This window comes from Mirounga angustirostris, unplaced genomic scaffold (genome assembly GCF_029215605.1).
Source record: "Mirounga angustirostris isolate CCGP_5_RB_7025 unplaced genomic scaffold, mMirAng1.0.hap1 SCAF_13, whole genome shotgun sequence".
Lineage (NCBI taxonomy): Eukaryota > Metazoa > Chordata > Mammalia > Carnivora > Phocidae > Mirounga > Mirounga angustirostris.
In genome coordinates, this window is record NW_026991721.1 from 2917933 (window position 1) to 2938838 (window position 20906).

Genomic DNA, 20906 nt, shown 5'->3' on the forward strand with positions numbered 1-20906 from the left:
CCTCACATGAGGGAGGTCCTACAGGATCTGTTCGTTTGCATCTGGCCTGTTTCGTGGAGCATCCTGTCCTCCAGGTCCGTCCCTGTGGTAGCAGGTGTCAGAATTCCCTTCCTTTTTAGGGCTGGATCATATCCACTGTATGATAGCATTTTGCTCATCCGTTCATCTGTCGATGGGCGCTGGGGTGGTTCCACCTTTGTGAGGAACGCGGCCATGAACATGGGTGTGTAGATAGCTCTCTGGTCCCTGCTGTCTTCATTGGCTCTGGCTGTGAGAACGAAATCCCACAGACCAGGTGGCTGAAACAATTTATTTCTCACAGTTCTGGAGGCTGGAATTCCAAGGTCAGGGTGCCAGCATGGCTGGGGTCTGGTGAGCGTCCTCCCATACTTGGGGGGTGGTGCAGAGAAAGCGTCTCTGGTATCCTCCTCTTATGGGGAAACAAGCCCCGTGACAGGGGCCCCACCCTCATGACCTCACCTGACGCTGACCACCTCCCCAAAGACCCCACCTCCAAATACCATTCCCTTGGGGGTTAGGTTTCAACATAGAAATTTGGAGGGGAGGGGAGGACACATATTTCGTGTGCAAGACTCCCCACCCCCGGGCCCCCAAATCCATGTCCTTCTTGCATGTAAAATATATTGATTTCACCTAACAGCCCAAAGAGTCTTAACCTCCTTCCAGCCCCATCTCAGGTATGGGTGAGACTCAAGGTATGGTTCATCCTCCGGCAAAGTACATCTCCAGCTGCAAACCTGTGACCCAGCGGTGTGCTCCCCGTGTGTAGCAGCGAGACCAGCATGTGGGAGACGCTCCTGTTCCAGAGGAGAAAATGAGCAAGAAGAAAGGGTGTCGGGTCCCCAGCAGCCCGGAACCCAGCAGCCAGCTCCGTGAGGCCCGGTGCTCTGGCCCACAGGCCCGCAGGGGCAGGGGCCTCCCCCCAGCGCTGCACGGTGGTCCCACCCCCACGGCTTCTGGTGAGACCCAGGCAGGGGCCTGATGGTGTCTCGATCCCCCTTTGGGGTGGTTTCTCCCCCTTGAAGGATGGTGCATGTTTGCAGCCCAGGAACCCATCCCGTCCAACCACCAGGTCCCCCAGCCTTCCTTCTTTCAGCCCGGCTCTGCGCCCTCGGTTCCCACCGTGGTCTCTGCTCCTATCATCCCGCATTCTCTTTGTCCGGCCTCACCGCTCCCGTGGTCTTCTCTTGCTTCATTTTTTGCAACGTGGATGGGCTGAGGTTGTCCCCTAGTCTTCGGGTTCTGGTTCCGTTGTGTTTAACCATTCCTCCTTCACTTTACCCAGTTGATCTCTCCTCACTTCTTGCTCCAAGCAGCCGGAGGTCATGGCCTGCTCCTCCACGCTGCGTAGACATCTCCTCAGCTAAATTTCCAATTCATCGCTCCCACGTTCTGCCTTCCGCAAATCCCTAGGACACAGACGCAAGTTGGCCGAGCCGTTTGTGACTTTCCTCGAGACTCTGTGTGTGAGCCCCTCAGAATGGCCTTGACCGTCCGTGCCCCTCAGACCGCTCCCAGCTTCTGCCCAGCACTCCCCAAGCGGCTCCCACATCAGTGGCACCTCAGCCCAGCAGCCAGATCCTCACTCACGGGATCCCCAGGGAAATGGAGCCCGTAGGATGCACGCATGCACACGTGTGGACACACAGAAAACATGCACACGCACACCCGCATCAAGGGTTATTACCAGGGTGGCTGAGGAGTCCGGGCGTGAGACCGTAACAAGCCAGAGGCCCCGGGCAGCAGGGCCGTAAGTCTCGGCCGGAGAGCCAGCAGGCTCAACCTCAGGAACAGTTAGCACTTTAGTCTGCATCTGAAGGTCGGAAGGCCCCTATGTGCTGGTCCAGCCGGCTGGCAGGCGTCGTCCCTCCCAGGCAGCTTGTTTGTGGCCCTTCGACTGATTGGATGAGGCCCACCCAAGCTGCTTGACCGAGTCCGCTGATTCATCCAGAAACACCGTCACAGGCTCAGTCACGGCGACACCTAAAGCTTAAGCATCATACCCGCGTTCAGGCCCTTTGGGTCTAGAGCCGGAAGTGGGGCTGCTGGACCAAACGGGAACTCTGTCCTACCCCCAAGGCACTCCAAACCATTTCCCACCACGGCTGCGCACGGCCCGCCGCGTTCCCCACCCTCTGTCCCTGCCCCGCGTCCGGGGCCCACGCGCGGAAGCCTGGGTCCCGGGTGGGCGGTCGCTGGAGGAGCATCATCTACTTGGTGGTTCCAGCCCTGCTTCTGTCTCTGCAGACGGGGTCTGCCTCTGGAATGGTCTTTGCCTTCCGCCTTCTGCCCGCGCCCCCTGGCTGGTGTAGACAGGGGCGGCCACGGCGGCTTCCTTGGAGGGCAGGGAGCTGTAGGAGGCAGTGCCCAGGAGAGGAAACCAGCATCACCCCCGAGGGCAGGGCTCTGGGGCCCATGGTGTCTGCGGCATTGGGCACGACGCTCCCGGGCAGCAGGCCTGATGGCTGGAGCCGCATCTATTCAAGCAGCTTCTTGGGAGGAGCTGGCTCCCGAGACTGTGGGGGCTGGCAAGTCTGAAATCTGGAGGGCTGGCCAGAGACTCGGGAGTCGATGCTGCAGGCTTGAGGCAGGATTTCTTCTCCCAGAAATCGGGTTTTGCTAATAAGGCCTCCCCCGCCCGCATTATCACGAAAGCTGTCGGACGGTAGATGTGTGTGTCTGCAGGCTGGCACCCGAGCGCCTGGCTCCCCCAGGGGTGTAGACCATGGCCTCCTGTCTGGGGTGCCGGGAGCCCTGCCCGCGTGGGTCCTGGCTCAGGTCTTGCCGGGGGCCCCCTGCCTGGCCTTTCTGCTTGAGCCCGCAAATCTGTAGGGCCGGAGTTGGGACCATTTCCTGTAGGTGTTGGTTCTGGTGTTCTACACACACGCAGGCTGGAATTTCTCCTGCCACACTGAAATCTGATGAAGAGCTTCGGGTACTTTTTGGAGGAGTCCCTTCCCCCTGCTTCTGGAGAGCGGCTTGCATCTAATCCGAAGGATGGGGCTCCCGGGAGTGCCTGGCGGGAGCACGGGACACGGGGCTGGGGGGCTGTGCCGTGGTCCTCGCGGGGGCTTTTGGGCGGAGGCAAGCTCTTCTGTGGGTTCTCGTGGAACGAGAGCCTCATCTGGTGACACGGCCAGGGGCTTTGAGGGGGGCAAGCGTGGCGTTTGACTCTGAGGTCTGGGGCCCAATGGATGCTGGGGCTGCCGTTTTATCAGTCGTGACTGATCCCACCCTTTGTGGCAACAGGGATGGGCCTAGAGGGCATCGAGCTAAGCGGAGTAAGTCACACAGGGAGACAAACTGTCTAATCACTGAGGCGTGGAATCTAAAAGCCCCACCCATAGGAAAAGAGGTCAGGCTTGTGGTTCCCAGGGGCGGGGGGCGGGGGGCAGGTGGTCAAGAGGCACCATCGTCCAGTTGGAAGGTGAACCATTCACGGAGCTGTGGTGTTCAGCCCGGTGCCTGGAGCGGATGGTGCCATACGGTGCGCTGGAAGGTTGCCAAGCGAGTAGATCTCAAAAGCTCTCATCACGGGGAAAGAAGTTTTTTGTCACTCTGCGCGGTGACAGATGTTGACTGACCTCATGGTGACCTTCCCGCCATCTACGTACGTCGAGTCCTTACGTCACGCCCCTTAAACCCACACAGTGCTGTGTGTCAGTTATATCTGAATGAAACTGGAGAGAAAGGAACATCTTTTGCTTTAAGACCGGGGGACTGTGACGGTGCGTTTGTGGGGCGAGGCCGTCGGTGGTGGGGACGCGTGCCAAGGGCCAGGCTCTGCCCCTGACTGGTTAACGCGATGTCCACTCTTGCAGGTGGCGATCATCGCGGGCAACTTCGAGCTGGCGGAATACATCAAGAACCACAAGGAGACCGATGTCGGTGAGTAGGCTCGGGGAGGAAGGGCTCCGCCTTGTAGGGAGACGCTCCCCGCCTTCTCTAATCCTCACGAGGCTGGCTCGGAGTCCGCGTTGAGCAAAACCTAACCCAACGTGTGGTCCTGGCCACTTTTCCATCTTCGTTCTCACGTACCCGTCCCTCCCGGCATGCGGCCCACGTAGGTCACTGCCGTGCCCCTGGTGAGTCAGATGAATTTGTGGCTAGCTTATTATTTGTGGGTTTGTTGGAAGATTCTGCCCTGTGCACACTCCCATGTAAGCTAAGAGATAGTAGCTAAACGAGGCGCAGCAGAGACTCAGTGGCCCCCTCCGACCCCCGTCTCTGAGCCCGTTCCTCTGCCCCGTGGTGCTCATGACCGTTCCCCTTTCTAGTACCCCTTGTGCCAACCAGGAGGACTGTGTCTGGGGCTCCTCCTCTGCCCTGTCGCCCTGCCGGTGGCTGGGCTCAGTCCTGCATCTTGGAAGAGCCCGCTGGCCTGTTTCCGCCGGCCCCGGGCTTGCAGAGGACCTGCAGCGGCGAGCAGTCCCAGTGGACCAGCAGTGGTGAGCTTTCGGACACGGCGCCAGTCCGTGGATGGGGTGGCACCCGGATGGCATCTGTGTCTCCTACTGCCTGTGGCCCTCACCCCGTGTTTGCTGCTGGGGGCGAGGGCAGCCACGTGTCAGGCTGTCGAGTCTTTATCGTGTTCAGTGTGTGGCCGGTTCCCGCCCTGAGTCTGAGACTTGCACGAGGGTGCGGAGCCAGATGCTTTGCTTGCGTCATCCAGCGTCCCGAGCGGAGCATCTGGGCCCCCCGAAGGCCCGCCCGGTGCCGGCACGAGTCCCTCCCGAGAACCAGGGCAAACCACTGCATTGCTCTGAGACCCGGGCCTCCACCTGGGCCGCACCAGCACCTCCGTGAGCGCACCGTAAAGATTGCTGACGTCATGTCTGCCACACCATGTAGGGAAGGGGCTGGGCCTGCGCGGTGCCCGCAGCTCCCTTCCCGCCACGTCCCCAACACGAGAGAGCAGCGCGGGGGGACGGGCTTGGCTTGAGGTCTGAGAGTATCGGCTGCTGGGCACTCGGCCCGGGAGGGGCAGGGGGCGTGGGCAGGGCTTTCTGGTGGCCCTGCCGGCCTCCTGAGCTGAGCGGTCTGTGGTGGTAGCAAGCCCGGGGCTGCCCTCCTCACTGTTCTGAGCATGGGCCTTGATGGGGCCGCATGGCAGAAAGGATGATGGGAGGTGGCCCGAGAGACCCCGGGGACTCTGCCTGTCCCGCCGCCAGTATGAGGACCAGTCACTTCACTGTCCTCACGAGCTGCCAAGTCCCTTGAAATGCCAAGTTGATTTTAAAACAAAGAGTAGGGAGATTCCTGACTGTCTCCTCCAGCTGGAGGTAGAATGAGCTTTCCTGTATGGGATGCAGACAGCTCTGGACCAACTGAGGGTTTTTTTTTTCCGATTATGAACAGAGTACCCGTTGGTCTGGTGAATATGTTTTAGTCACTACTCACCATTCGGACCCGTGACTTGTTTAAACTCCGAAGGGCAGCCCCTCCTGAGTCGCAGGGACACTGGCCGCAGGCTCGTGCAGCTTCTGTATCTCATGGTGCTGGGACTGAGGTCTGTGCCTTCGCAAGACCACCGGGGGCCCCCTGAAGATGCAGGGCCAGCTTTTACAGTCAACTCAGGCAGGAGTCAGCGCCTCTCAGTACCTGTCTTGCGGGCTTTTCCGCTGTGTATCCTGCAGGGACGGATGGTAAGGAAATCTGTGCTTCCTGCAGGGTCCCTTCAGCACCTCCAGGGAGGGAAAAAAGAGGCCTCTCCTTTCCTCTGAGTTTCCTGACGAAGGGTCTGACCGATCGAGCAAACTAGCACCAGAGCACACGAAGCCTGTGGGTCCTTTGTGTGCATAGATGTCCCTCAGTGCACTGATTCCCAGAAGCCGTCCATTGCTTGTAAAACCCCCATTCAGCCCTGTGTTCGCTGACCCTCTGGGGCCACCCTCGCTCCTGGAGGGGAGCAGATGCCGTGTGTTGTGGGGAATCTGGGAAGGACAGTACCCCGTGGTGTGCAGAAGGGTGGATCCTGGCAAGAGGGAGGATCCCTTGCAGGAGGGCGGATGCCGTGTGTGGTGGGGTCTAGGAGGGGCAGCATCCTGCGCTGTGCAGAAGGGCCATGCCTGGGAAGGCTTGCAGCTCAGGGTGTGCAAGCTGCTCCCCCCGCCATTCAGGAGGCATCCCGTTTTAGATGGAGCTCCTGCAGGCCCCTGTCCTCACCCGCGGTCCAGAACAAGCATCCACCTGGGGAACTGATGGTTTCCTCCCCACGTCCTGACTCCTCCTTGACGTCCACATTCCACTCTGACAACTCACTCTGCCCACCAGCAGCACTCCTGAGCCCCAAGATCATGGGGAGAGCTTGCAGACCAAGGATGCCACCTGCTAGCGGCTCTCAGGGGCAAGGGACCCAGAGCAGGAGGGACGAGGACATGCGGGGTGCAGGGTCCCCTCCACAAGGTCGCCCCTGGGGGAGGCCTGGCTCTGAGACCTGAGAGGTGCCCCAGTGCCTTCCTGTCTGGGGAAGTCCTGCGTCCTGAGGAAAGCCGTCTGCTTCTTGCTGCAGGAGGGGACATCCTTTTCCCTCTGCGGTTTCACACGCTCTGCCGTGCTGGAACCTCCTGAGAACGGCCCTGGGGTACCTGAACCAGCCAGTACCCGAGAAGCCAGCCCTGTCACCCCCCCCGGTCACTTCTTTCCACGGTGACTCTTCATTGAGCACCTTCTCCTCTGCAGGCCCTATGCCAATTTGGGGATTGAGAGACCTTGGTCCGTCGGAGGACTGGTCCACTAGGAGGTGTGGACCACCGGGGCTAATGCCCTCCTTGCTGCCCTGCCCCGGGTTCTGGAGCAAAAGTCCCCTGTAGACCCTGTGGCCCCTTCCAGAGCGGGACAGGCTACCAGGCACATGACTTCAGAAGAGTAGACTTTTTCCTGCACTTTCCCTCTTGGATTGTTGTATCTGCTTGTTTCCCCATGTCCTGGTCGCGTGCCACCCTGGCCGTTTCTTCATCCCCCACGTGTCCGCCAGTGCATCTTCTGGGCTCCTGGCAGTCGATCCCAAGACAGAGCTTGGGACCACCCCATTCCTGTTCTTGGCTTGGGTCGTCAGCCAAAACCTCCGGGTTCCCCGGCGCCCAGCAGCACATGCCCAGCTTTGTAGAGCACAGATGCCCAGAGCCGCCCCGCAGGGAGCCTGACTCAGGGACCTGGGGTGGCCTCTGCAGGCACCATCTCATGTCCCTCCAGCTTGCTGAGGCTGGGCATCTGAGCACCGCCCCACCTCTGCTTCCCAAGGCCCCTCATCCCCGGCGGGCTGGTTCAGGATGTGAGGACAGGCCACGTGCTAGTGTCCTGGGGCCACCGTCAGGAGATGCTCCAAGCTGGGCGGCACATAACAAGCAAGATGTATTCCGCTGCCACTCTGGAGGCCAGACGTGCAGAGTCGAGCTGTTGGCAGGGCTGGTCCGTCCTTGCCTCCCGCCAGTTCTGGTGGTAGCCCGGGCTTGTCAGTGTGTCTCCTGTCCCTGGCGTGGCTGCACGTGGCCTGCTCCGCATCTGTGTCTCAAACCCCCTCTCCTTTCTCTGACAGGGCACAAGGCTACCCTACCCTCAAGGGCCTACCCTAAGTCCAGGATGTTCTCGTCTTGAGAGTCTCAGGTTGATCCAGGGATTAGGGCGCAGGCGTGTCTTTGGGGCACGTCAGCCACCATCGAGGGCAGTCACGTGGCCGCATGACTGTCTCTTGGAGGCTGTCCCCTCTGCAGAGCCAGGTGGCGTCGGCCTTCCCCGCAGTGCTGGCACGTAGTAGGGCCTCAGTAAATGCCTGTTGAGTGAGTAGCCCCTCACTGCTTGTGTCCCCATTCCAAGCTCCTCTCCTCCCTGTCTCTTCTTGAAATAAAAACCTGCTTTCCTGGCTCCTGGTCACGGGTGTTGGGGAGCAGAGCGCGTGTTATGGGCACATGAGCTCCTGGGTCGGACGTGCTTGCCAGAGTGTTGTGATGTGTGCTCCCTCCCACGCGTGGTCAGAGTCCAGGGGCAGAGCTCACGGGGCACGGGGAGGGGAGACGTGGGCAGCAGGTTGCATGGGCCTCTCAGCCCTCCCACCAAGTGGTTCTGGAGCCACGCTAGACTGAGGGTCTCTAATGTGCTGTTGGTCAGGCTCTGTGGCCACGTGGCTCTCCAGTGCCAGCTTCGGTGGCTCAGCTCCCCGACCCCCATCCTTGGGACCTGCGAGGGTGCCGTCACAGTCTGTCCCTATCAAGGCCACTCCTCTGTCTGCTCCCGGACTCTGGGGTGGCAGGCGTCCCATGCCGAGGGCTTCAGCGTATCCCCACGTGCCCTTCGTCTTTTCCTGTCCACCTCCAGAATCGTGGCGGGGTTGCTGGAGAGGACGGGACGGGGCTGTGTTTCTACTTTATGATCTGCATTAAATATTGACTTGTAAGCTACCCCGAGGCGCCAGAGAAACATTGGAAGACAGGGATGTGTGTCCTAGACCTGAGGCTGGTGGCCCTTGCCTCTGGGTCCGGACCAGCCCACGATGCTCACCCACAGAGTTTGTCGATCACACACTCCGTGGGGCTGGGACACTGTTTTAGAGCACCAACCTCACGGGTCAGGACCCCGGACGGAGGGGATGAGGGTAAGCCTCCCCTTTGTCTGCATCGCGTTGGGCTGCATTTCTGAATGTAAACATGGTGGAAGGATCCCCAAATTCCAAGCTGAGGGTGGGGACGTGGGGTCGACTTTGATGTTTCAGAGCGAGCAAACTGCAGCACAAAACATTTTCCTGACTTGCCTAATCGGCGATGCCTTCCTCAAAAAGCCCCTTTAAACCATCAAATAGCCACCCCCCCTTCCCCCCGACTCAGCGCGACAGATCCTTTGTTTTCCGGACACCACCAAGAAACCAGGGCACTTAGGACGCTCCGATGTGGCTTTTGGGGAAGACAGGAAACAGGTTGAAAAGCAGTGAGGTGATCAGCAGGCGCTCTGAGGTCTGTAGCATCCGGAAATGGGTCCGGAATGCCGTGTCGATGCAGGTCTATCCCTTTAAAGGGGGGATTGCATCTTGTCGTGAAATGTTTTGCTCACAACCCGGCTAGCGTGCATGCTATCGACTGATGCTGTGGCTCTTTTTTTTTTTTTTTCTTTCTGAACTCCCTTCCTCGTTTAAAAAATTAAACGCGACCTCCATTTGGTTATTTTATTTGCCGACTTGGAGAAAGTGATGGTTTAAAAGCCACCGCAAGCACCAAAGTTAATCCCTGCTTGCCGCCCTGCAGGGTTGAGCCGTGGCTAAGCACACGAGCCCACCGGGTCTTCCAGGCTTTGCCAGTGGGGCGTTTGCGATGGCTTCTGTAGGACGGCGGTCCCCGTAGCAAGGCTGCCGGGGAGCTGGGGAGCTTGTGTCCGAAACGGTCGTGCAAACATTAAGCATGTTGCAAGCTGAGAAGCTTTGCACTGGGATAACCTATTTTTCCCAGTGTTTGTGATTTTTGTGTTTTGCCCGGCTTTGCGGGGAGATGCTCTGTCAGATGCGCTGAATGGCATGGGTTGTTCTTCTTCAGCTGAACAAGGTTTGTTTTCATACATCTTGTCCTTCCGCAGCTATGGAGAGAGAAGCGAGGGGTTTTGTTTTTCAAGAGGAAGCACATTGAGCTGGTGTGTGAGTCCGGGTGTCTGGTTAGCCGACTCAGGACGACTTGGTTACTGTTGCTAGGTTTCGAGACCGCGTGCTTGTGTAATTGCGCTTCCGATATGTAAAGATGATGGGCAGGGGGGTGGTGTTTTCAAACAGATTTCTGAATGTAATATTTGTGGGGGGGGGGGCAGTGTCATGAGACAGGATGTAAAACCCACGCTGATCTTTTATTAAAAAAAAAATAATAACCTGTTTGGCAGATCGCACCTGCTGTGAAATAAACCAGATCTGATTTGAAAGAAGCATTGTGACTGTAAGATATGCCACTTACCGTGAATGAGACATAGGGGACCCTGTGTGTTTGGCAGTGGGGCCAGCAGGTCCTGGGGAAAACCCCAAATTTGAAGCTCTTTCTTCAGATCAGATCGGTTGGTGTTGGCCGTGCCGAGTCTCCCTTTTACGGGCTGCCGGAAGGAGCCTTCTCAGGGAAAGCCAGGCTGGTGTGTTAGCTAGAACTGGGTGGCGATCCCACAGCTGCTGTCCGGATCCCCAGAGCAAGTTGCGGAGGGAGGGAGACATGATGCAGCCTAAGCGGATGTGAGCAACCCATTGCCGTCACCCACCACATTGACTCTGTTCCTGTGTCTCCGGCCTCCGTGGGGCCGAGGGAGCCACGCAGCGTGTGCAGTCCGGACTCCCTCCCTGCACCGGAGCTGTGGGCTGCGTCCGTCCTGCTCCCGGCAGATCTCCTTCCCTCTTTCCCTGCCTGCCGGCCGAGCGCTTGCTGCCGCGGTACTCTCCCCTCCCCCACCCCGCTTCCGTGTGCCTGTCTGGTTAGAAGTGTTATCCCCAGATCCCGACACAGAGCGCACGGGCTGGGACACGCGCAAAGGGACACCCTGTTTGGGACAGCCACGAGTTGCACGTGGTTTCTGTTGGGATGGGGTTTTTCCGTGGCCGACTTCTGGCACCGCTGTCCAGCGAGGTGGACGTGGGAATCCACTGAGGTCTCTGGTCTGTCCCAAATGCTGGGTTCTCCCTACACCCAGGGACACTTGTCCTTGTCTTGGAGAGGTGCCGCAGTGGTGGGAAGCCTTGACCTCCCGTGGCCTGCACGTTTCCACACGTGCTGTCTTCACTGCCTGTGGTCCACCCTGGGGCTCACCTGCACCTGCCCCCCAGCAGCCTCTTGGCCGTCTCAGGCCTGCGGCGGGCCTCGGAATGGTGCCGTGGACAGGTGTGGCTGCTGGAAACTGTCCCATGAGGTGCGCAGCAAACCCTCCCACCTGCCCATGTGTCTGCTCCTTCCTGTCCTCTGGGTTGACTCTTCCCAAACCTGAGCCTCTTCTGGTTCTTTACCTGCCATCCTGGGGCAGTTTGGGCCCCTAGGGAAGAGCCCTACCCCAGTCCATCCCCAGCAGCAGGGTGGGAGCCCCAGACCCTGAACCACAGAGGTGCTGAAAAAGCCCGACCATGTCAGGCCCCCAGCCCCTTCGATAACAAGTAGCATGTAGCCTCACGTGGCGTTTGTAATGTGCTCTAACACGGTCATGCCATTTGTAGAAATGGGCCTAACGCCCCCGCCGTCCTGCAAAGGAGTGCGAGGCAGAGTGGAAGGGATGGCACCGTGGCCTGTGCTCCCGCGAGCGGGCATCCTGCCTGGGGGATCCACTGTGCCCCGCTCCGTCACATCCTGGAGCCCTGCAGGTAGCGGGGGCATGAAGGGTGCTCCTCCGTCAGTGGCCAGGTTTTCTGAGCTGGGGATGCCTCTGGGTGAAGTTCTGGAGAAACGCCAAGCGTGCTTTCTCTCGTTTGTGACGCGGCTGCGCTCCCACAAAGCCCAGCAAGTCTGAAAACCACACCCAAGTATTCGTGCGTGTGGGTCCCTCCGAGGATCTAAGGCGCCCCGATGAGCAGGCCTTGTGTCTGCAGGAATGTCTGGCGGACCAAATGAGCCCCCAGCGGCCCCCGTGAGGACACCCACCCTGCGGGAACTGGGCCTGTGCCTGGCCAAAGGCGGGAGGCTCCTCTCCCGACCCTGAGCATCTGCTGCTGGGCTCCTCCCACGCACCCCCGTTTTCACTGGGCGCTAAATGAGGGCTCGGGCCCGAGGGTTGTTTCCGATTGCTTGCCTCTGACCCTGTGCACCTCTGATTCCCACTGGGGCCCTCTGCCCGTGGTGAGGACCACCGTGGTCTGGTGGTGCATGAAGACAGGCGTGGACCCCCTTCCAGAGGTGTGCTGTATGGGAGGTGTGCCCCTTCTGCTGTGGGCTGGGGTGCCAGTCCCCACTGGCCTGTATGTGCCCTGTTCCTCCCACCGGGGCCCCTGGTCCTCCCTCTGACCTTGCCCACGTTGCTCAGGCACATGCCTCAGCCCGGGTCCAGGCTGGTTCTGGTTTCTTCCACCTGCAGCCGTGCCTCGGGTGTGGACCCCAGGGGGAGGTGAGCTGTGCCCCGGGGCCCCTAGCTTTGCTGCTCCGTCCTGCTTCCCACAGCCCTGCTGGGCCTCCTCCCTCCTTTCCCCGCTCTCTTGGCCTCTGGGTCCTGGGTTCGGCTTTTTGCCACACTGTGCCATTCTCCTCCCGTGAGACCATGCTGCTGAGGGAGGCCCCAGGCAAGACTGCTGGGGTCGGTGGGGACAGGACTCTGTGTCCTAGGTGCCCTGCTGATGGAGAAGGTCTGTGCCTGTGGGAGGGAGGGGATTGGGCTGAAGTCCACGTGAGGGGACACTAAATCCCAGTGGACTGTAGAGTCTGGATGGCTTCCTGGAGGACGAGGTAACAGGTGACAAAAACAGCTAATGCAGTTTCTGGGCCCACTGATGCCCGGATTGCACTCCGTGCCTGTTAAGGGATCACAGAGACAGCCCTGTGGGAAGGCGGCACTGCCCCCAGCCCACAGATGAGGAGAACGAGGTTTCCGGAGCCCTGGAACGGGTCCCACGTGGGGGCGGAGGGCAGTTAACAAGGAGCTGGGGTTTGGACCAAGGCCCCTGGCTCCAGAGCGACCCTTTCTGTGTATGATGCTGTCCTTAACTCTTGGGCATCTCCTAGCCCCGTCCAGTGCCCGGGTCCTCCCGAGGCCTCAGACAAGCCTGCCCCCCAGCACGCCTCCCCTCGTCCCTGCTGGAGTGGGGTTCTCCAGACATTTGCAGTTCCGCCTCGTGGGGGTCGAGCAGGCAGCTCCCCCCCGTGCTCCCCAACACTGGGCCATCGGGCACCCAGCCCAGAGGAGGCCCTCCCACGGGTGAGCCGCCACTGCTGCCTTGGGCAGGGCCCTGGGGATGCCTGTCCTCCCCTCTGCCCCAGTGCCCTTGGCTGACTCTACGAGCAGGTTCTGGGTTCTGCCCACCTAGCCCAAACCCACCTCCGCCCAACGAGCCCAGTCGCCCCAGCCCCGTTCTGCATCCTGTCGATGCTCCGTGGCCGGCTCCCGTGGGAGTCTGTGGCAGTGCTGCCAGGACCTTCCAAGGAGGGCAGCCCTGGGCTGCTGCCATGGTGGTCTTTCTCTCTGAGCCATTTTGTCCAGGGAAACCAGTGTCCCTGGGCTCAGAGAGGGGCAGTCGTCTGTCGCTGGTAGGATGTGGAACAGGAGGGCTCCCCCGCTCCCCTCCACGGGCATGCCCGTCCCCTGGGCTTCCCACCTCTGCCCACGGAAGCTCCCCTGCTCCCCTGCACACTGGAGCTCGCCTTCCCTCCCTCCCCATCCTCCTGCATGCCCCTGGCCTGTCCCTGAGCTCCTGTCCTTGGTATGTCCCTCTGGGGGTGGGGGTTCCGGTTTGAGGTTTTCAAACTTCTGCTTCTCAATGAGGAATTCAGTGCACTTTGACAAAGGACCCTGTGTAGCCGAAGGAGCCCTGGAGTTCCGGAACTCCGCTCCCCCTTCACCTCCCCGCTCTGCAGAGAGCGCCTGGTGGAGTCTCCTGAAGAGAGGACAGTCGGCTCCTTGGACATTAGCCACTGTCGTAAGACGTGCCCCCACCCCCAGCCTTCTTGGTGAAAGCTATAGAATCCGAAGGTATTTTCGGAAGTAATTGTCTTCTGGAGGTGACAGTTGGTGACCCCAGGGAAACCCAGACCCAGTGTGGAGTCCAGCATTGCCTCTCAGACCGGCCGGAAACCCAGGCCGCCCCTGTGGATTCTGCGCCAGGAAACGTGCTGCTCGGCCAGATGCCTGTCATCAAGTCCCCACACTGGCTGGGTGGGAAGTCGGTGGATTGGAGGGGCAGGGGCTCTTACGAGGCTGCTCTTCCTACCTCGTGGGGACAACCTAACCCAGAGCAGAACGGCCCCCTGCTTGCCCAGGCACATGCCCCCAGGCCCCGCTGAGACCGTGTCCACTTCCAGGTAACAGGTGGGGAGCCCTGAGAAGTCCTTTGGTTCCCAAGGGACCCCCACTTACCTGTCCAGCCTTCTCTTTTCCCAGCCCTTCCGTGCAGGTCAGACCGCTGCTGTCCCACTTGCTTACTGGTCCTGTGTTCAAGTTGCCCCCCTGCCCCGAGCACCTTTGCCCCATCTCCCCACCTTTCCTTAAAGAGCCTTGCAATTCTTCCGCTGGTTTTCCTTAACCCCCCCGCCCCAAGGTGCCTGAGTCATCCCCTGGCCCTAGGACCCATTTGCTGGATGTTCCTTTTCTCAATCAGAGTAGTGGCTCATTTTACAGAAATTGGGGTGCACCGTTTATCCCCTGGGCTGGATGGGGAGCTCCAGACACCAGGCTCTGGGTCCTCCCTGTCCCCGGCACCTGGCGCTCCCAGCTCTGGGACCTTAGGTTTTGCTGGAGGGCTGCACGGTGAGTACTTACTAATGAAGGATGGAGCAGATGCAATGCTCTGCGGTGGGCGGCAGCGTCACAAACATCTGGCTACCCCCAGAGGCCAGAAGCATCCTTTACCTTCCCAGCGACAGTGCTGGGATGCATTTGGGCCCTGCTGTGACCCCTCAGCTATGACCTTCTGCGGTGGCGTCTCCGACTCACCGGGCCTGGAGCCCCTGCAGGACCCCACACGAGGCCTGGATTAGGCCGGTCCCTCCCCTGCCGTCCTGCCGAGGACCCCATTAGCTCTCAGGGAGCCTGGCCCTTAGGCAAGGGCACTCACCCCAGGAATTTCTGGTCTTCCTTGTGTAGAGCCACGGTAGCAAGCAGCATCTGGAAATAATCGTAGCAATCTTAATTTTCATTAACATGCAAAGGCAGCTGGGTAGTAGAACCTCAAAAAAAAGCATTTGACCAAGTGCCAGAAGGACCTGCGTCCCCATCTTCCGTGTGATCTTGGGCCAGCCTAGCGTCTCCCCTGGTCTCAGCAGCCCCTACAGACGTGACCATGGCTGCATTTAGGGTTTTGGTTTGATGAGGGCTGAGCCCCGAGAGAAGTAAGCATTCCCTCCTGAAGGTCTCCGTGGGGCTTGAGTATCTGAGCCTCATAACTGAGCTGAGCACTTGGAAGACTTCGCGGGTGGAGCTCAGTTGAATGCAGGAAAGGTTTCTATTCTGGTTTCCAATAAGCATAAGTGGAAAGACTTTTCAGAGGGTTTTTCAGAGAAAGAATTCATACACGTGTGCACCCAAGTGCTGCTGATTTTAGCCAAGCCAGAAGGGACACATCGAGGAGCTAATGAGGCAGCAGCAGGTGACAGAAATGAGGCAGAAGAAGACAAAACATCTCATCTGGGCTCACGGGGTGATGAGGCTCAGGTCCTCCCCAACTGGGTCCAGGCATGAAACATAGACACCGATAGACAGTCCTGTCCCCGAGGCCATCGGCTGACCCGCGAGGCCACCAGGAAGGGGGCATCTCCAGGATGGGGAGGTCCATCAGGGTCTCCTGAGGCAGAGCTGGGAAGGCAAAGCAGGGCAAAGCTCGTGACCCGGAGGGGCAGCATCCCACCAGAGCTGGGACAAGGAGCCCGGACCCTCCCCTTCACAGCGGGGCCACGTGGTCGTCCTGCGGCCAGTGGGAGGGAACAGAAGGGCAGGTGACAAAGGCTGGTCGACGGTTGCTATAGGAATTCGGCTCGGGAATCTCGGCAGCTTACCCAAGGTCACACCCCGCTCGCTGGTGTGAGGTCGGGGTTCGGGCACAGGGGTCCTGCCTCTGCCTCTCGTCCCTCACGTCCTCTGCTTTCTCTCACAGCCGTCCAGCTGATGGAAGACAGATTTGGTGGGGATGTGCTCCATGAGGGGAAGCACTTTAAGAACAGCACGTTTTGCTCCTTTTGTTAGGAATTATCAGTATTCTTTTTGGTGCACATTACAGAAATTAAAATATCGCTGAGGAAGAGACAAGATCCTGTGGCTGGGGGCAGACCTACAGTATTTGGTCGTTTCTCATGGGGGCCAGGCTGGTTAGGGTCTCACCGGGTTCTGAGCTGCTCACCTGGCTGGACGGCTTGCTGACAGACAACCTTCCTTCTTTTTTTTTTTTTTTTTTTTTTTTTTAAAGATTTTATTTATTTATTTGAGAGAGAGAATGAGAGAGAACAGGGTCAGAGGGAGAAGCAGACTCCCTGCCGAGCAGGGAGCCCGATGCGGGACTCGATCCCGGGACTCCAGGATCATGACCTGAGCCGAAGGCAGTCGCTTAACCAACTGAGCCACCCAGGCGCCCGACAACCTTCCTTCTTGCACCAAGAGCTGGCGTGAGGGGTTCTGAGTCCTTCTGGAATTCTCCAAGGCCTGGGTGGTGAGGGCCTTTGTCAGGGTCTAGATGTGCCAAGCTAAGAGGCAGTCAGGATGTGGGGGGTGGCTACCAGGACGGGATGGTTCGCTGGATTGTCTCAGAACGTTACCGCTGTCACTCAGACCTGGGCACGGCTGTGGCTGGAAACAGGGTGATGGGTGAACCGCCCAGCAGAGCCTGGTGCAGGGTGGGCATCCCGTAGACGGTGAGCAAGACATACAGGTGTATATGTGCCTTGTTCTGCCAAAAGCAGGCTTTGTGTTGAAGCCTCGCCCCCCCGCCCCCTCCCCAGACCATGCGTCTCTCTGGTTGCTGGCCGACCTGTGTTGCTGAGGGCACGCTGGCTCAGGCTGCTGGTGCTGGGAAGAAACCCAGTTCTGTCTTCTGGTGTCGCCATGTAGCATCCTAATCCCGTGAGATACTGGCGAACAACAGCAAAGTTGCTCATGAACCGGCCGGGGCTGGGGAAAATCGAGAGTGTCTCTGCATTGGGTTGTCTCCTTTACAGAAAGTGAGGAGGCTGGTTTAGGTGGATGCTGGAGGCACTGCCCTCCGTCGGGTTCTCAGCAGTGACGCTGGAGAGGATAGATGCCCCAGGCGGTTCTGGCGGCGTGTCTCGTGCCCTAGCCCCGGACGCTGACAGCGTCTTCCACCTGCCCTGAGCCGCTAGCTGGAGGGCTAGGGACCCTGTCCGCCTCTGGCCCGAACCCTGCATTTCCGCTTCCGTGGTTTGCTCCCATGAGAAGTGTCTCCAGCCATTGCGTCCTCCTGTCTCTGAGCAGATACTGTCCCTGGGAGCCTCGTGTCAGCTGTTGGAACGTGTTCCTCCTTCTGGTGCTCACCACTTTTGTCAGGGAACGGTAACGTGTTCAAGGCAAATTTTATCAGATTCATTTAAAAGTAAAGCTCGTGGCTTGGTGTCTCAGAATAGTGGCTGGCTGGTGGGATGCCGCCGTTGTCATGGCAACGGATCTTTGTTTGGGGAGCCACGGGCATTATCCTGTAAAGTGGATTGGTCCAAACTGCAGGTTTCACCTGACTTGGCGGGGGGGCTCCCCATTCAGGAAGACAGGAGGACCATGTGGACTAGAGGGCGGTCCCCACTTCTCTCCTTTCTGTAGGCGCCTGTGACTGCCTTCAACCTTTCCAATGGTTTGGGCTGATCGGGGGTGTATGGGATTAAGGCATATGTAGAGGGGATAAGCAGTGGAATTGTGCCCACCCTGCCCCGAGGAACGGGGTTCTTCAGGGTGTCATGGGCTCCCTTCTGTTTGATAAACCAGGAGATCCCAAGCTCTTTGCCAGCCTCAAGCGTGGCCCCAGATTTCAGCACCGGGCAAAGGAGCCCCGTGTCTATTAAGATAGCATGAGGTGAGAGTTGCTACCCATCAACCTTTAATTGGCCAAACTGGGAATGGAAGAGGTCATCCACAGGTGTTGGGGCTTGGAGGAGACTCACCAAAGAGGTGGTTTGAACGTGGCCCAGGGACAGGTCACCATTCCACGTGGCTCGTGGCCCCATGCACCGTGGTTGTGGTCAGTGGAGGGCACCTGCATGGGTAGGTGTCTCTCCTCTCTCCGTGTGGCCATGTGTCATGCGGTAGCCTGCGTGCCCTTCCAGGAAGGACCCTGGTCCCCTCCCCTCCTCCACATGGGGCCCCACCTTACAGCCTCTCCCGTGTCTTTCCTCATCACACACGTTTGTTCTTCCCTTCCGCTGTGTGCCTGTCCCTGCTGGAAACTGTCACTGCCCCCTTGCCCCCCTCCCCTGCCCACATTCGCGGAACACATCAGCCAACCTGACGGCCAGCAGACAGGTGCAGGATCCACACCCTTTATTCGAAAAAGGATTTCAAAAGCAAAAGCTTTTCCATAATTCATTGGCAGTCAGACGTGATCTGAACCGATTTGAATCTATTTATGGTCTTTATTTATCCTACTTAGTGTGATCATGCATGCATCCCCTGCAGGATCCCTCCTGGGACTGGTTACGGGACCCTGCCCGGGCCCACCAGCTGCCTCATGACACATGTTGCCCATGCCCTGTGTTCCCGGGACAAAGCCAGGCAACTTGAAAATACCAGAACAGCTCCGGCCCCATGGCTTTCCGAGATGGTGCTGGGGGTCTGCATTTGTGGAATGAACAAAAGGGTTCTTGATCTAAAAATAACCCCGGGTCTACCTCTGAAGTGTTGCAAAGGCTCCTTTCAAGGTGGTGTTGCCATGTAGGATGCCATGTAGGATGCCATGTAGGATGCCCATGTAGGATGGGATGCAGCTTTGCTTTAAATATTAATGGGAATCTTACATAGAATCGCAAATGCCTTCAGAGCATCGCCTGGTCAAGTTCAGGCAAGGACTTACCTCTCTGTGCACCCCCAGTCCTCTCCTGCCCCCACACTCCCCAGGTCCTACTAAACCCCACAGGACCCCGGGAGTGGCCGGAGTATCCCGGCTTTGCCATCTTTGGGGTTTCTTCTCTTCCAATTGGGCACACTGTCGAATTTACTCTTTGATTCCTCTTGTCCTGTCTTTTCCTGCCTGGCTTGCTCAGCAAACGTGTTGGGGGCTGTGCAGGGTGAGGCTGGGGGGCACAGGGGTGAGGCTGCCAGGACTCACAGCCTCCATGAGAGACAGACATGGACTTAGTGTGAGGAGGGCGCCCTTGGACCGGCTGAGGACGACATCTCAGCAAGGGGCGGCATGGCTCCCCGGGGCCTGCGATGTCTTCGTGCTGACCTCTGTCCCGCCCAGCTCTCCCCTCACCCCTGCTCAGAGCCTCGGACCTCAGACCCACCTCCCACCCCAAGGAAGGCCTCTGCTCACAAGCACATGTCGAGCCCCGGATGCAGAGCAGGTTGGACGCCCAAGCGCCACAAGGAGCCCTGGGCCCTGCAGCCTGGCTGGGCAGCGAGATGGCAGAAGCCGGCCGGGGTGGGCCGAGAGGTCCGCACACAACTCTGCCCTTCCCAGCTCACTGACCGTCTCTGGGGTGAGCCACTTGACGTGGGCCACCCCACAGGGGGGATAATCGCAGGCTAGTGCATCCCCTGCCCCCCTGACCTGCGGGCATGGGTCCCCGTGGATTCCTGCTGCTCTGGAGGACAGGTCTGGGTTGTAGGGTTTTGCAATGTGTTGGTCAGCTGGGCAGCCATCCCACACACGGGGGGGCATAAACCACAGACATTTATTCTCTGTGTGGTCCTAGAGGCCAAAGCCCAAGATGTAGGCGTGGGCAAGGTGAGGTCCTCTCCCTGGGTCCTCACGGGGTCATCCCTCCGTGTGTGTCTGTGTCCTGATCCCCTCTTCTTTTTATTTATTTATTTTTTTTAAAAAAAGATTTTATTTATTTATTTGAGAGAGAGAATGAGATAGAGCATGAGAGTGGGGAGGGTCAGGGGGAGAAGCAGACTCCCTGCTGAGCAGGGAGCCCGATGTGGGACTCGATCCCAGGACTCCAGGATCATGACCTGAGCCGAAGGCAGTCGCTTAACCGACTGAGCCACCCAGGCACCCTGATCCCCTCTTCTTGTAAGGACTCTGGTCACATGGGATCAAGGCCCACCCCCCCGGTGACCTCATTTTACCTTAATCACCTTTTTAAAGGCCCCAGCTCCAAATACAGTCACATTTGTAGCTTCTGGGGATTGGGGTTCAACAGATAAATTGATGCCCACCTGGACTGGGCCTCTGCCTTTGGGAGCCCCCCCCCAACCTGCTGCAGTCCCTGGACACTGGTGCCCGGGATCAGAGTCGGGCAGCATTGTGAAAGGGGCCTGCTAAGGCAAGACTTTCTGCCCCAGGGCCCCCATCCTGATGTGATGGCTCCGACCTGGCACAGATCATTGCTGTGAGGTCTTCCTTGTCCTCCTGGTGTGTCCTCCTGGTGTGCTGATTGTACCCACACGACCAGGAGTGGGCACAGTACAGCTCAACACATGGGCTACGTGCACGGACCCTGGAGCCCATTCTCTCGGTTTGCATCTTGGCTTTGCCATTTATGGGCTGTGTGACTTTACACAAGTTCCTTAACCTCTCTGTGTAGTTGTCTTCTTTGTATCGCGGGGATAAATAACAATCAGTCGGTTGGTTGTGGATGTAGTGAGGATTACCTGCCTGGCTTGAAACTGTGGTGCCGGAGGGACTCAACATTGTTCGAGTTTTATCCCCAACTTCACAGATGGAGAAACTGAGTCTTGGGTGTTTACATGACTTGGCTGACTTATCGTAGAGGGTGCAGGAAGAGCGGGAAGGGGGACCAGCCATGGCAGGAGTGGCGGGCGCTGCCCCCGAAGCCCACCAGCCGTGTCCCTCGGGCGTTGGTGCTCAGCGCTCGGTGCCCTCCCTGGGAGAGGCCATGAAGTCGGGGCAGCAGAATGTTGTCACAGAATAGTCAGGTGTGGGTGTCCGGCTGGCTCTGAGTTTGGTGGCAGCGACTACAGATCTACAGGCTCTGTCCTCCAAAGGGCCGGTGGCCTGGGGTGGTGTTTATGACCCGTGGGCCGCGAATGAGCAGCCTGGGTGGCTGTGTGTCCCGCTCTGGCCTCAGCTGGCCTGCCTGCGTCCCTTCAGCAGCTGAACGCTCATGGCCACCCTCTTGTCCCTCCGTGGC

The 20906-nt window shown here is 58.9% G+C and overlaps 1 protein-coding gene across 1 annotated transcript in view; it reads left to right on the forward strand.

The window, feature by feature from the left end:
* The window catches only part of SHANK2 (SH3 and multiple ankyrin repeat domains 2), a 500779-nt gene that overhangs the window by 170646 nt on the left and 309227 nt on the right, over positions 1-20906 (forward strand). The window contains exon 11 of the mRNA XM_064576041.1: positions 3843-3909. Coding sequence (XP_064432111.1) covers positions 3843-3909 — 67 coding nt within the window. The remainder of the gene's footprint in view (positions 1-3842; positions 3910-20906) is intronic.